This window comes from Sarcophilus harrisii, chromosome 3, assembly GCF_902635505.1.
Source record: "Sarcophilus harrisii chromosome 3, mSarHar1.11, whole genome shotgun sequence".
NCBI classification, from domain to species: domain Eukaryota; kingdom Metazoa; phylum Chordata; class Mammalia; order Dasyuromorphia; family Dasyuridae; genus Sarcophilus; species Sarcophilus harrisii.
Window position 1 is genome coordinate 277,949,605 of NC_045428.1, and position 16,417 is coordinate 277,966,021.

The following is a 16,417-nucleotide window of genomic DNA, read 5'->3' on the forward strand; positions in this document are numbered from 1 at the left end:
CATGAAGCAATATGTAAAGTGTTCTATTAACCTTATTACATTCTAGAAATATATCAGGTATTATTTTACAACACAGATATATGTTAAATTCCTCAGACATTAACTCAGATTATTGCATAAAATTATTTACTCTGAGATTTTTTTCTTAAGACCATAACTGAACAACTTGGGGAGAAGGGAAAGAGAGCTCATTAGAGGGTGTGGGGGATGTGGGATATGGGATTGCAGGATGCAGGTTAGTTATAACCATGCTGTTTGTTTTCTTTGGGGTTAGAAACTAGGGAGTGGGTAGGGTGGGGAAGAAGGACTGTATGACAGAAGTCAGATTTTTATGACTCTGGAAAACTCTGAGTAGGGTCAACACAATCCATACAGATTATTATTAGAGTGAGTTCTTCCCTGCTGAATCCATTTGGGCTATCAGAAATCGGACTCTGACACACAGATTATAATGGTTAGATTTTTATTAACAAGTTGTTTTCTTTTTATGCTAAAAAGGTATATAATGTTTTGTACTTCCCAGTCTATCTGAGTTAAATTCATCTTACTTAAGAAACCAGAAAGCAAGACAGAATTGGCCTTTTATTCTTTATGCTGATTTTTTCCCCCTTTTTTCTTTTTCCTTCTAGTTCCTTCTTAGACTTTCTTTAAAACTCTGAATTTCCCCTTTGGCCTCCTGGTAGTTCCCTCCCTTTATTTATGACCCCAAGTTCCCTCCCTCACTTTGCCTAGTCCAATCCCATCACTTCATTATTCATATCCATAATTCCTTTCTCAGTTAGGGTGTGAGAAACTGAAATCGGTTCAGTTCTTCTTAGCTCTTGTATTCTGATTAAACTTGGGGATATTGGTAAAATGAGGACCCCAGATTGTTTATAAAAGGCAGCATAGATATACTACTGAAGAAGATTCCAGGGAAGCTTGCTCAGCCCTTACTTATATCTTTTAATCTTTGTATTTGAGAAAGGAATTTACAAGGTTTAAACTCTCTGCTTAAGAGGAAAAGTAAGTAGTGAATCAGACAGTGTTTTGAAAAAAACACCCCAGGTTCTTTGACTTCAAGATGTCTTCTCCTCGCACCTGCAACCTTAGACTACTGGTGGGAATTATTTGTATGTTCATAACTGCAATTCTTCTTGGGCTGTGCATTTGGATGTTCATATCCATCGTGAAAACAGGTAATGTTATTTCTATTTGGCTATTCTTTTAAAAGGGCCAAGTTAATATTAATGGTAGACAGCAGGCTCTCTAACCTCTGGTTTCTCAGAATGTTCTTTCCATGCATGGTTAAAATGCGCCTATACAATGAATTACACAAGTCAATTAGACAAGAAGAATCTAGTGTTTATGGAAATATAATAGGATGACTTTGGTCATTGAAATAGCAGATAAAAATAATCCTTATCTACCAAGATATAGCAAGGAACACTAGACATGTACTCATACGCATTTACTTAAGTCAAAAAGGAGTTTGGAGAAATGTTCTAGGGAAAGGCCTATTGCCACAAGCTTGCTATTTACAAATTTTGTGACTTTGGGCAAATCATGAAGCTTTTTTTCTCTATAAAATTAGAAGACTGGAGTAGATGTCCCTTAAGATTGCTTCTACTTTTAAATCTATGATTTTTATGGTTTAAATGAAAATTCAACAAGTGAGAAGTGACTCTTGGTCTTTTTTTTTTTTTTATTAAAAAATGATTATTTTGGAAGAATCCAACAAAAGATGGGGAGGGAATCTATGCTTTTAATCAGTATCTTTCATTTGTATAATATTTCAAGTTCATAAGAAAATTGCAACTCATTACTTTACGAAATGGGACAGCTAGGTGGTTCAATGGATTGAATGTGGGACCTGAAGTTGGGAGGATCTAAGTCTAAATAAGGCCTCAGACATTTACTAGCTGTGTGAACCTGAGCAAATCACTTAACTTTGTTTACCTTAGTTTCCTCATCTGTAAAATGAGCTGGAAAAGGAAATGGCAAGCTCCTCTAGTATCTTTGCCAAGAAAACTCCCAAAATGGGGTCCTGGAAAGTTGGACAGAAATGCAGCAAAAACCCGGTAACAAAAACTTTATGAGATAGGCAGAAGAGAGGCTATTCCCCCCATTGTACAAATGAAGAAAATGAAACTTATAGAAATTTAGTGACTCCTTCAAGACACATAGCTAGTAACTGAACAGAGATAGGATTTGAGCAAATATGTTTTGCCTCCACGTCTAGCTCTGTCTCTCTATTCTTTATGTTTGTAACTGTACTTTTATATGGATGTGTGTTGGGGGTTGGTATTAGCAACTTTCCTTCCTCCCTCTTTACTTTGGCCTATAGTTTTTCCTTATTCTTCTCTGGGTGGAATTATATCCAAACTTTTAAATAACCTTTAAACATATATTCCACTCTTGCCAAAGAATGGGTATGGAGCTGTTTGATCTATATGATCTATTCAGCTCCTTCACTGCTTAGGGAACCCAAGTTGGATATGCAAGACATTTGGAGCAAATAGTCGGTGAGAAGAGGGACCCTATGTACATTTTCCTTTGGAGTTCAGAATTTAAATTCTTATCTCCTAGCCTAAACCTGTGAGTAGACCTCAGGTGTTCCTTCCTGTTCCTGGGAAGCATTTAGGGAATATTTTTCTTTTATTAATAGTATTTTATTTTTTTCCAAATACTTGCAAAGATAGTTTTCAACATTTATCCTTGTAGAACCTAGATTTTTTTCTTTCAATCCCCGCTCCTATCTCCCCAAGACAGCAAGCAATCTAATATAGGTTAAACATGTGCAATTCTTCTAAACATATTTCCATATTCATCAAGTTGTGCAAGAAAAATCAGATCAAAAGGAAAAAAAAACATGAGAAAGAAAAAAAAAAAACCCAAGCCAACATCAACAACAAACAAAAAGATTAAAATACAGTGTTTTGATCTACATTGAGTCTCCATAGTTCTCTCTCTGGATACCAATGGTATTTTCCATCTCAAGTCTGTTGGAATTACCTTGAATTATCATTATTGAAAAGAGCCAAGTCCATCACAGTTGATTATTACATAATCTTGTGGTTACTTGTATAATGTTATTCTTAGTTCTGCATGCTTCTCTTAGCATCAGTTCATAAGTCTCTCTAGGCCTTTCTGAAATCATCCTGCTCATCATTTCTCATAGAGCAATAATATTCCATTACATTCATATACTATAGCTTATTCAGCCATTCCCCAGCTGATGGGCATCCACTCAAATTCTAGTTCCTTGCCACTACAAAAAGGGCTGCTACATACATTTTTGCACATGTTGGTTCTTTTCTCACTTTTATGATCTCTTTGGGTTAGAGACCCAAAAGACACATTACTGGATCAAAAGGAATGCAGTTTTATAACTCTCTGGGCACAGTTCAAAATTGCTCTCCAGAATGGTTGGATCATTTTACAATTCCATCAACAATGCATAAGTATCCCAGTTTTCCTGTATCCCCTCCAACATTTTTACTATCTTTTCCTGTCATTTTAGCCAATCTGAGGTGTATGAAGTTGTACCTCAGAGTTGTCTTAATTAGTATTTACCTAATTAATAATTATTTAGATAATTTTTATACCACTAGAAATGGTTTTAATTTCTTCATCTGAAAATTGTTCATATTCTTTGACTAGAAAATTGGGGAATGACTTTTATTCTTATAAATTTGAGTCCATTTTATATGGATTTTAGAAATGAAGCCTTTATCAGAAACACCAGCTATAAAAATTGTTTCCCAGCTTTCTACTTCCCTTTCTAATCTTGGGCTACACTGTTTTCTTTGTGCAAACCCTTTTTTAATGTAATTTAAATTATTTTGCATTTCATACTGTTCTCTACTTCTTCTTTGGCCACAACCTCTTCCCTTCTCCAAGTAGATTGGTGATCTGACAAATAGACTATCCATTGTTTTCCTAATTTGCTTATAATGTCACCCTTTATGTCTAAATCATGAACCTATTTTGAATCTTATCTTGGTGTTAGATGTTGGTCAGTGCCTAGTTTCTGCTATACTATTTTTCAATTTTCCAATTTTCTCAAGAATTTTATCAACTAGTGAGTTCTTATCCTAGAAGCTGGAGTCTTTGGGTTTATCAAACATTAGATTACTATTGTTGTTGACTATTATGTCATGTACCTAATCTTTTCTATTGATCCACTACTCTATTTCTTAGCCAATAACCAAATAGTTTTGATGACTGCCACTTTATAATATCGTTTTAGGTCTGGTACACCTTTCTTTGCATTTTCTTTTCATTATTTCCCTTGATATTCTTGACCTCTTGTTTTTCCAGATGAATTTTGCTATTATTTTTTCTAGCTCTATAAAGTAATTTTTTGGCAGTTTGATTGGTATGGCACTGAATAAATATATTAATTTAGATAGAATTGTAATTTTTGTTACATAGCTTGGCATGAGCAATTGATATTCTTCCAATTGTTTAGATCTAACTTTGTGTGAAAAGTATTTTGTAATTGTATTTATATAGTTCATATAGTATTTGGAAATCTACCTGCCAAAATAAAGCCAGGAGCTATCTGAACACAATTATAAAATACTTTTCACATAGATTCCCAATATTTCATATTGTTTAAAGCTATTTTAAATGGGATTTCTCTTTCTAATTCTTGCTTCTGGACTTTGTTGGTAACATATAGAAATGCTGATTATTTATGTGGATTTATTTTACATCCTACAACTTTACTAAAGTTGTTATTTGTTTCTAGTGGTTTTAGTTGATTCTCTAGGATTCTCTAAATATATCATGGTATCTTCAGTGATTAGCTTTTATTTTCTCATTATCTACTCTAATTTCTTTAATTTCTTTTTCTTCTTATTGCTAAAGCTAACATTTCTAGTATAATATTGAATAATAGTGGTGATAATGGGCATTCTTGCATCACCCTTGATTGCTTCTATCTTATCCCTGTTGCATATAATACTTGTTTTATAAAACTCCATTTATTCTTATGTTCTCTAGCATCATAGTTATATGTAACAGTTCCCATAAAAGGCAGGAGAAAAATTTCCATAATAAATGTTGTGGCTCTGAATGTGAGGAGAGTTACTTTGGGAGAGAATCTGGGTTGGAGTGAGAGGTTTCCTGAAAACAAAGATGAGGACTTCTATTTGTACAACCTGGATGAACTCCCAGCTGTAGAAAGGATCCATCTGGATCTCTACTTTAAAGTTTATTTTTTGTTTCCTACCTCTCTTCTCTACTTCAAGGATGAATGTGACAATGTCAAGTCAAACATTTATTATATGCCTTCTAAGTGTCAAATAGGGCAGGTTATATGGCACAGTGCCTAGAGTGCCTAGTGTCAGGGAGACCTGAGTTCAAATGTGGCCTCAGATTCTTACTATGTGGCCCTGGGCAAGTCACTTAAGTCTGTTTGTCTGTTTCCTCAACTGTAAAGTGAGCTGGAGAAGAAAATGGCAAACCACTACAGTATCTTTGCCACAAAAAAGCCGGATGGAATCACAAAGAGGTGATACAACTAAAATGACTCAACAACAAAAACATGGATCAAGCATTGTTCTAAGTTGAAAATACAAAGAAGGGTAAATATTAAGGACCCTGCCTAAGTGTGAAGGGGCAGGTCAGTTCTTTGGAAAGCCCCCAAGGCTGTGAATCATAACACACTTGAAGGAAATGCAAATTAGTGCAGATGTTGCTTGTGAATTGGGAATGAAATAAACTGGGGGCAAGAGGGAAGAGGAGAGAAGGCGGAGGATGTAACTGTCTCTCAGTCTCTTTGTATTGTTATGATCCTATCACATGAAAAGATCTATTCTGTTGGTCAGAATTAGATCCCCAGCAGTCACTGCCAGGTTGTTCCCATAACAGGTAAAAACAGTCCCAACCCTCAAGGAATTCTATTATCTAACCTTAGTTTCTCTAGTATTTACCATTCCAGGTTGGTCTACAAAAGTCATGATTCTTCAACACCATTAGCAGACAATGGGCATCTCTGTATTTAGAATGGTGGGTTCTCAGCCTTCAGACAACTGTTGCTACACAACTCTACAAAATAATAAACATTTTTGAAGATAGCTCATTTTAATCTTCTTATTAGGAAATCGTGTTCTTTTAAAAGAACTATGTTATTCGATGTGCCTTTGGCATTCTCTGGTTTATTGAACAGGAAGATGAATTTTTTCAAATGACACCATAATGTCAACAAGGTAACATGCATTTATTTAGTACTTACTGTGTGCCAAGAACTATGTTATGAATTTGGAATATAAATATAAGCATAAAAAGATAATACCTACCCTCAAGGAGCTGGATTTGTTTTTTCAACAAAGCAAACATCTAGTAAGTACCTACTATATGTCAGGTATTCTATTAGATGCTGGAGACATAAAAACAAAATGAACAGCTCTTGCCCTCAAAAATCTTATATTCCAGGGCTTCTTAAACTTTTTCAACTCATGACTCTTTTCACATGAGAAATTTTTACACAACTCTGTCTCGAATCTAAGCCAAGGTATTTCTGGCATCATTCATTCCTGCACAATACAAGTGTGAGTAGTATGGCTATTTTCAGAACCAAGGCAGCAATGAAGTCTCATGATGCAGCATAGGCAAGCTCTACCAGAAACACCCTGGATTCATTGTGTGTTTGATTCTGAAGTAATTTTTGGACATTTTATTTAAATCTTTCATTCTTGCCAAATTTTTCATGACCCCCACATTCAGTTATATGACCCCATGTGGGGTCACAACCCAGATTTTAAGAAGCTTTGTTATTTTCTAATGGGACATAAAAAAATATGTATACAGATACATATATTATATGTATCTATCTATATCTATCTATCTATCTATCTGTAATGTGTGGGCTAGCTTTCTGGAGGGCCTTGAGACCAGCCTTGGTCTCAATAGACTAATCACTGCAAGAATAGTCAGGTATAAAGTCCATAGTCTTTATTGTCTCCTTCAATCTTCCAGTCTGAACCAATCTGCTCCAGAGTCTTTTCCAGCAGTCTGACTCACAGTCTGACTGAATGTCCCCAGTTTCTTCCAGTAATCTGCCAGTCTGCCAGCCTCCCCCATAGTGCAGGAGGCAGGAGAGCCACCATGAAGAAGATCAAAGATAAAATGTCTGTGGATGACTTTGTCCTCAGTTTAAATACCCTATTACAAATACATCAATTGTAGAACTATTACATCACCATGCTAAGTACTAAGTATATGTAAACTAGATAACCATTGTTTCATCAATTCCACTGAGTTAACACCTTGTTTCAAGTATATTTTTTCAAGTACACTTTTCCAAAGTTCTGACCTCTACATCTATTTTTCTATCTATCTACCTACCTCATCTTGAGTTTAAGTCTGGGCTAATATACTAACTAGCTGTGTGACCATGGCCAAATCACTTAACCCTGTTTGCTTCAATTTCCTTATCTTTAAATGAGATGGAAAAGGAAGTAGTGAACCCATTCCAATATCTTTGCTAAGAAAACACCAAATGGGTCATGAAAAGTTGGACATGAGTGAAACGACTGAACAATAAAAGTATATAAAATAACATGTTATATACGTTACATACAAATACACATATACAACTATATATGTATATGTATATAATACACATATATCTACTTATGTGAGACATTGTGCAAGGTACCAGTGATATAAAGATAAAAATAAAATAGTCCTTGTTCTCAAGGAATTTTTATTCTGTTGGAAAATAACACTTATGTAGAGAAGGAATGAATATTTTATATCTTTCTCTACAGCAATCTATCTATCCAACAAACATTTATCAAAAAGCCAATATTTGTCAGGGGAAATCATGCACTGAAGCAGATAACAAAATGTATACTAAGAAAATATGAAATAATTGTGGGAGAGGCACCAAAATAGTACAAACTAACTTGGGGAGACTGAGGGTCACTGACAATTATGGGAATTGGGACAATCCTCTTTTAGAGGGAAGCCTTGCACAAACTCCTCTAGGTGTTTCCTTGAGTTTCTTGAGGCAAGAGTACATTCTAGGCATGGAACAAAGATTATACAAAAACATGGCGGTAGGAAATATATAATTCTGTGCCAATTTTAAAATGTGCCTTAATTCCTGAACACCCTGTATTCTGTGTTGTTATTAAATACACCTTTCCATTTTGCTTGGATAAAGTACAAGTGTGTAAAATATCTTCAAAAAGTCCAAGGGGTGGTTAGGAATGCCTTGAGTAACTGGGTAGCTGGCAGCCATAAAATTATGCTGATTAATTTTGTTTGTATGAAGCTGCTCATCCATTGTTCTCTAACAAGATTTATGAAGGTGATAAATTTCTAAGTTTTAGTTCTCAGTAATTTATTAAAGCTGGTTGACTGTTCAGTAATATCTTCTGAGGAAATTCCCAGTAAGATGAATACACCATGACATGTTCAAGTTATAAGCAAAATCATAGAATCTTTTTTTATTTCTCTTGACTACTGTGTAAGGCAAAGTTTCTACGCAGTAGTGATCTTTTTATCAGAAATGCCTGGAAGCTATCTATTTCTTTAAAAATCCATTTCTTCCTGTGGAATTGAATTCAGTTTTGCTGGATAAGTTATTTTTGGTTGTAAACTTTTTTGCATGTGGCTATTTGAAGTATTTCATTTGTTTGTTTTGATCTAGAAGTTCTAGATTTGGGCCTTAATATTCTTAAGTAGTTTTCATTTATCAGAGCAATTTTTAACAATTATTTCTTGAAATATGTCTAGGCTTTTAAAAAAATTTGTTTATAGCTTTTAGATCATCCAATGAATTTTAAATGATCTCTCCTGGACCTGTTTTTTTAGGTCAATTGTTTTTGCCATGAGATATCTGACATTTCCTTGATTTTTTTCAATCTTTTGGCTTTAAGCAATATTTCTTGTATTCTCATGGAGTTATTGTTTTTTCTTTAAACATTCTAATTTTCAGCGAGTTTGTTGTTTTAATCATCAATCAATCCGATAAACATTTGTTAAATATATACTATATCCCAAGCACTGTGCTAAGTTTTAGGATATAAAAGGAAGCAAAAGATAGTCCTTGTTTCCGAGGATTTTACAGCCTAATAGGTTTTACAACCTAAAAGGCAATAAATGAATATTGACAATTCAAGCTGTATCAGGATAAGTAAATAATTAACAGAGGAAAGGCACTGGAATTAGGAGAGGCTAGAGAAAGCTTCCTATAGAAAGTGGGATTTGAGTTGAGACTTAAAGAAAGCCAAGGAGTTCAGTAGTCAGAACAGAGAGAAAGGGCAGAGACATGGAGGATAGACCAAGAAAATTCCTGGAGCCAAGAGATGGATCATCTTGGTCATGGAATATAGTTAGCAGGCCAGTATCAGTAGATGAAAGAATATGTATTGGTGACTAAGGTCTAAGAAGATTGAAAAGATAGGAAAGGACTAGCTATGAAGGGTTTTGAATACCAGAGAATTTTGTTTTTGATCCTGGCTTCGAAAGAAAACTACTGGAGTTCATTGAGTAGGGAGGTTAACAGTCAGAATTTACTTTAGGAAAATCACTTTAATGGCTGGATGGAGGATAGACTGGAGTGAGAAAAGACTTAAGGAAGATAAACCTACTACCAGAGTATTGGAATAATCAAGACATGAGGTGGTGAGGACCTGTATTAGAGAGGGGACATTATTGGAAGAGAGAAGAGGGAATATTTGAGAGATGTTACAAAGGTGAAGTGATAGGCTTGGCAAAAGATTGGATACAGAAAGAAAGAGATAGGGAGGAGTCCAAGATCACTCCTAGATTGTGAGCTTAAGAGACTGGGAGGATAGTGTTGCCTTCTACAGAAATAAGGAAGGCTTTAGAGGGAAAGATAATGAATACTGTTTAGGACATAGTGAGTTTAAGATGGCTATTGGACATTCAATTTGAGATGTCTAAAAGGGATTTGGAAACGTAAGATTGGCGTTCAGCAGAGAGATTGGGGAAGATAGAAATAAAAAACTGAGAATTGAGAATTATTAGCACAGGGATATTAAATCAATAGAAGCTGATGAGATCATCAAATGAAGTTGGATAGAGGAAGAAGAAAAGGCCCAGAACAAAACTCTAAAGCAGGCTTATAGTGCAATCTGGAGGAGATTCAGCAAAGAAAACAGAGAAGGAGCAGTCAGATAAGTAGAAGGAGAACTAGGAGAGAGTGTTTTGGAAACCTATAGAGAGGCAAGTATCTGGCAGAAAAGTATGATTAGAAGTGTCAAAGGAAGCAAAACTGAAAGTTCAAGGAGAATGAGGATTGAGAAAAGGCCATTAGATTTAGCAAGCAGATCATTGTTAATTTAGGAGAGAGTAATTTTAGTAGGAAGGCAAAAGGCTAAGAAGACAATGAGTTGAGAGAAAGTGAAGGCACCTATTGTAAACAGTCTTTTCAAGGAGTTTAGAAAAAAAAAAAAACAGAAGAAATAAAGATAGCTGGGATAGAAGGATTATGTGAGGGTTTTCTCAGAATGGGTGGAGACTTGAGTATATTGTAATTAGTATGAAATGAGTTAGTAGGCAGGCAGAGATTGACAATAAGTGTCAAACAACTACTTCTACATCCAATTCTTTATTTCTTAACTATTACCTTGTTTCTAATTGTTTGCCCTAATGCTCATTTCATTAAAAGTTTTTTCTTTTTATCTTTTAAAAAAGCCTTGGCACTTTGTGGAATTCTACTTGAACTTGTGTCCTAGCTATGTTTTCATTTGAGACTTTGTTGGTAAATATTAGGACACTTGGTGGTGCAGTGAATAGAATGCAGGACCTGGAGTTAGGAAGACTCATCTGTCTTGGGAAGACATCATGAGTCTTCCTAAATGTCAAATAGACATTTACTAGCTTGAGATCTTGGGCAAGTTACTTAACCATGTTTCCCTCAGGTTTCTTCATCTGTAAAATGAGATAGAGGAGGACATGACAAATCCCTCTAGTATCTTTACCAAGAAAACCCCAAATAGGGTCATGAAAACTTATAAATAAATGATTGAACTACAATAAATGGTAAATATTTAGGAGTCATTCTCTTCTTTGGGTTTATGCCTGGAGCATCATAATAGCTCTGGGGCAGGGCCATAGGCAATAATAGATCTATATACCCCCTATAGGAAAAATTGCATAGTTGCTATCACAATTCCAGAAGAGAAAGGGAGAAAGAGGTGTACCCAATAGCAATGCAACCAATTAAGTTGTCTTATAAGATGGCCAGGGAGTAGAGAAAAAAGTAAAGAATTATTGGGGTCATCTTGAAATAGTGAGTCAGGTGAGACCATCACCAGTTAGTACAGAGAGGAAAGTATGAGGGGTGGAGGAGAGGGAGCAAGCAGAGGTTAAAGCCTTGAGGGCATGATTTATGGTTTAAGAAGCTACCGTTTGGGGGACAAGGAGTTGAGAATAGGAACTGACAGTGCTAATTGGCATTGATAGTATTAATGCTAAGTGGCTTCTTCAGCTGGGAGATTTCCTATTCGATGGAAATTACAGATCTTTTTCCATTTTCATGAATTTGTCCCTAGCAGTATTAGGATATCAGAGTTAGCAACAGATTTTATGCAGTTGAAGCAATGTACTATCATCATTTAAATAGTTCTGCTAAAATTTGAGTAAGCTATTATACTTAAAAGGATCCTTGAAACTATTTGGTTCAATTTCCTTATTTTACAACTGGGGAAACTGAGGTCCAAGTAAGTTAAATGATCTGTCTTGGGATCATTTCTTTATATCTCTAAGGGACCTTAGGGGTCATCTAGTCTAACCTCATGTCACAGATGAACAAAGATAAGGCCCAAACTGGTAAAGTAACTTTCTTGAGGTTTTGTAGGTAAATAGTAGAGCAAGGATTTGAATCCAGGACCTTTGCCTTTAAATCTAGTATGTTGCCCATGGGTCTTAGCTCTAGGTGTTAAATACAACTAAACTAAATTCTAACTCTGGGCTTTATGCCAGAGTTTAGTGTGCTGAGCTTGAAGTTAGTAAGACTCATCTTCCTCATTTGGCCTCAGACACTTACTAGCTGTGTGTTCCTGAGCAAGTCACAGAAATTTCTTGACTCAGTTTCTTCATCTGTAAAATGAGTTGAAGAAAGAAATGTAGTTTTGACAAGGGGAGCCCCAAAGCTTTTTCTCTTTCTCTCTGACTTTGGGAGGGAACACGAAGCTCTCCCCTGAGAAATCGGCCCCAGGGAATCAAGATAAAGTGATTCCATTATCTGGGTGGGATTAGTTGACTCCAACCTCATTGAATTGGAGATTAGCCCAGAGACTCGTTCAATTCCAAGATTTTCTATTCTGATTCCAGCTCAAACTGCACCTAGCCTCCATCAAGAACTGCCCCCAGCTTCTAGCCTAGGCTTCAATTATGAAAAGAGCTAACTTGGGGCTCACTCCTTGAAGAGGACCTAACATGCTATGCCATGCTATGCCATGAAACCTCTCTCCCCCCTTGGCATAGCAGCAACCTTCTGCCTGCTGAAATGATATTCTCTTTCAGCATTACCCTCTCTATTTCTTTCTTACCTATTTCCCTTATAAGACTTTATACCTCTCTGTTGGGATTTCTCTGCTAGAAACTTTACTTCTCTGTCAGAACCTTGCCACTAAGGAATTCAATCTTTCTACCCATGCATAGCAAAGGTTGACTTCCCAATGCCAATTATAAACTTCTTTTTTGCCAGTCTAGCTTTTTGGGTTCATAAATTCCTTTATGAAGGATCTCTGTGCTGACCAAAGGTGTTCCCACAACTCCCTGCCCTGTGCCAAACCTCATCATTTGGGGATACAACCCCTAACCTCATCAGTTTTGTCAAGAAAACCCCAAATGGGGTCATGGAGTTATATACAACTGAACCACAACAAAACTCTGTCATAATATTTCCAACAAGATATTAAAAATGCATTATCAGAGGGAATTTGGTAATTATGCTCTAAAAAGTTCAAGAGAGAAGGGTTTCAGTCACAATCATTTTCCCTTTCCCATCCCCCCACTTCCCAGGAATTGCCAGGTATAGGGTTGAAATTTCTTGCCTGAGCTTGCAAGACCTTTGGCTGGATTCTCAAGCTGCCAGGTTGAAACCTTACAGGCAGTTTAATCATTAAATCAGTTTTATAGATAGATATAGATAGAAATAAAATCAATAATTCTAGTATCCTTCTTGCAAATCAGAGGGAAACATAACAAAAATACAAAGTTACCTCTTCTCAGTTTTTCACTACTTAAAATTAAGGTTGATTGAGTGTTACTGTATTATTACATATCCTTTGTATATTAGACATTGTATATGCATGTGGAAACATTTTTCCTTAAAGCAAACTATGCTATGGCTCGCCCTCCAAATAAATTCAGCTTGTACTTGAAGATTTACATTTATTGGAAATATGTTTAGAAGAATTGCACATCTTTAGCCTATATTAGATTGCTTGCTGTCTAGAGGAGAGAGGGAGGGAGAAAAATTTAGATATTGAAAATATTGAAAACTATCTTTGCATATATTTGGAAAAAAGTATTTAAAAAAACATTTAGTGGGTTCCATTACTTTCCAGAAACATTTCCAGATGTCAACCTCTGCCATTAATAAAAAATTACTGAAATGGAAATATTCTTGTGGTGGCATGCCTAAACTAGTGAGAAATGAGATAGACAATTTTGGTATGTCTACATCAATAAAAGGGGATGGACCATTGTTTTTCATTTCTTCCCCAAGGTAGCAAGTATGTAGCAAGAAGGTGACTGCTACATGACAAATGTCAGGTAATACAAAGCTGCAGACTGGGTGATGGTCTTCTCCTCCCCTCATTCCCCCATTGACAAGCAGGTCTGGGAACAAAAGAATGCTGAGTCAGCTTAACATTCAATAAGACAAGTTTACCCTGACCTTTGGGAATCAGGTTAGTGGTTTGATCCTAGTGAGAATGATGTTTGTATTATTGAATAGATTAATTGCACATTGGTGATTAAAAAAAGAATGATTTCAAACATTGAAAAGGCTAAGATTTATAGTTAGTGTTTTTTGCCGAACTAGTTAGCCTATGTAATGATAAATTTGTTTGGCACAGGAACTTGCATTATACTGAAAATGTGGAGTAGCATCACAAGCACCTTATATTTATTCATTCATTCATTTATGTATTTTTCTTATATTTATTTTAAAAAATTTATGTATATATGTATTGTCTCCCCCGTGGAATGTAACACCTTAAAGGGAGACTATTTCATTGGGTCTTTGTATCTATGGTGGTTGCCTAAAAAGTGCCTGACATATGGTAGAAGATTAATATTTATTGGTTGATTAAGTTGTTGAAATTGTTGGGTAAGAACAAAAATACAAACTTGTATGTGTAAATGCCCTAAAATAATCCCCCTATCCTGAGGCAGGGGCATGTTTCTAATAGGCAATAACTTTTTTTTTCTCCCCCCCACCCTTTGCAATTTCTAATTCTTTGTCACCTCAAAGAGAGCTAATTTTTTTTTTTATCTTTTTTTTGAATTTTAGTTTTGGTTTTATTTATTTACTTAATATTTTCCCCAATTACATTTAAAACAATTTTTTATATCTGTTTTTAAAACTTTTGAGTTCTAGATTCTTTCCCTTATCCCCACTCAGCTCCCATTAAGAAACCACATGTGAAGTTATGCAAAACATTTTCATAAAAGTCATATTGTGAAAGAAAAAATAGATCTCACACCCCAATTAAAAAACCATCAAGAAAAATAAAGTTAAAGAGAGAGAGAGTATGTTTCAATTTGTATTCAGGCACAATAAGTTTCTTCTCTGGGTATAGATAGGATTTTTCATCCTAAATCCTTCTTGGTAGTCATGGATCCTTAAACACTGAGAATAGCAAAGTCATTTACAGTTACAATTGGTCATCCAGAACATTGCTTTCACTTTGTGTACAGTACATTAATTTTGATTTAATTCATGGAGGACTTTCCAGGTTTTTTTCTGAGAGCATACTGCTCATCATTTTCCATAAAACAATATTCCATGACAATCACATACCACAATTTATTCAGCCATTCCCCAATTGATGGGCATCCCCTTAATTTCCATTTTTTTGCTCTGGGACGAGAGTTGTTACCAATATTTTTTGTGAGTTGTTACCAATATTTTTGTACATATAAGTCCGTTTTCTTTTCTTTTTAAAATCTCTTTTGGTATTCATGCCCAGTAGTGGTTTTGTTGTAATACCAGAGAAACTGGCAAAATAGAGCTTAGAGTGTAATTAACAATTTATTTAAAAGGGAAAGATGTACTTAGACCAAATGGATCCATGGTTTGGTCCTAGGGCTGAATGAGACTATTGTCTCCAAGAATCCAGCAAACAATATAAGTTCTCAATGACATATATATATATATATATATGTGCCTCAGATTCAGGGGGTAGATCAAGGCAGGGATGGAGTCAGGGTGCTGAGAGTGGGAAGGGGACTCTGACAATCCGGTTCTGACTGAATGAGGGAAGGCATGGGGGATATCTGATAATTGGGATTACAGAGTGGGGAGAGGCACCCAACATTCTGATGATGCCTAAGGTAGGTCTTTTTCCTTATCTGGATCATCATGATTAGGAAGGAGGGGTGACTGAGCAAAACAATTAGGGAAACTGAGGCAGGGCTGGGTCAGGATAATTAGGGAAACTGAGTCAGGACAATAAAAGAGAATTATAGCATAACTGTAGCATCGCAAAGGATATGCATGAATTTATAGCCCTTTAGGCATAGATCATATCCTTTGATCATTTATCAATTGGGACATGGCTCTTATTTTATAAATTTGATTCAGTTTCTTCTCTGTTTGAAAAATAAGACTATCAGAGAAACTTATTTCAAAATTACTTTTTACAAATATTATTGCTGTTTTATTTCCCCCCTTTTATTCTATTTTCACTCTTCTTTCATCCTGTCCTTACTTTTGCTACTAGCCCACTCCCTCCCCAATATACCCTCTCTTCTCCCCTTCTTGTATCCCATTCTTCTCTTATTTTCCTGCAAAGTAAGACAAATTTCTATACCCGTATTATGCATACATGTCAGTTCCTTTTTGTGCCAATTCCAATGACAGTAAGATTCATTCATTCACTCACCATTTCTTCTCCCTTTTCCCCCATCCAGTGTAAAGACTTTTTCTTGCTTTTTTTTTTTTTTAATGGCAGATGATTTACACAATTGCAATTCTCCCTTTTCCTTTTTCCTAGTACATTCCTCTCACTCCTTAAATTCATCTTAAAAAAAGATATTATCCTTTCATATTCAACTCACACTTATGCTCTGTCTTATATATACTCCTTCAAACTGCCATAATAATGAGGAAGTACTGATGAGTTACAAGTATCATCCTCCCATGTAGGAATGTAAACAGTTAAACCTTATTAAGTCTCTTATGATTCTGATTACCTGCTTAGGCTTCTCTTGGGTC

At 35.5% G+C, this 16,417-nt stretch overlaps 1 protein-coding gene across 1 annotated transcript in view; it reads left to right on the forward strand.

Moving 5' to 3' along the window:
* The first annotated feature begins 207 nt into the window (after positions 1–207).
* ADGRG7 (adhesion G protein-coupled receptor G7) overlaps positions 208–16,417 on the forward strand; it is a 68,188-nt gene continuing 51,978 nt past the window's right edge. Inside the window, exon 1 of the mRNA XM_031961276.1 lies at positions 208–235. Coding sequence (XP_031817136.1) covers positions 208–235 — 28 coding nt within the window. The remainder of the gene's footprint in view (positions 236–16,417) is intronic.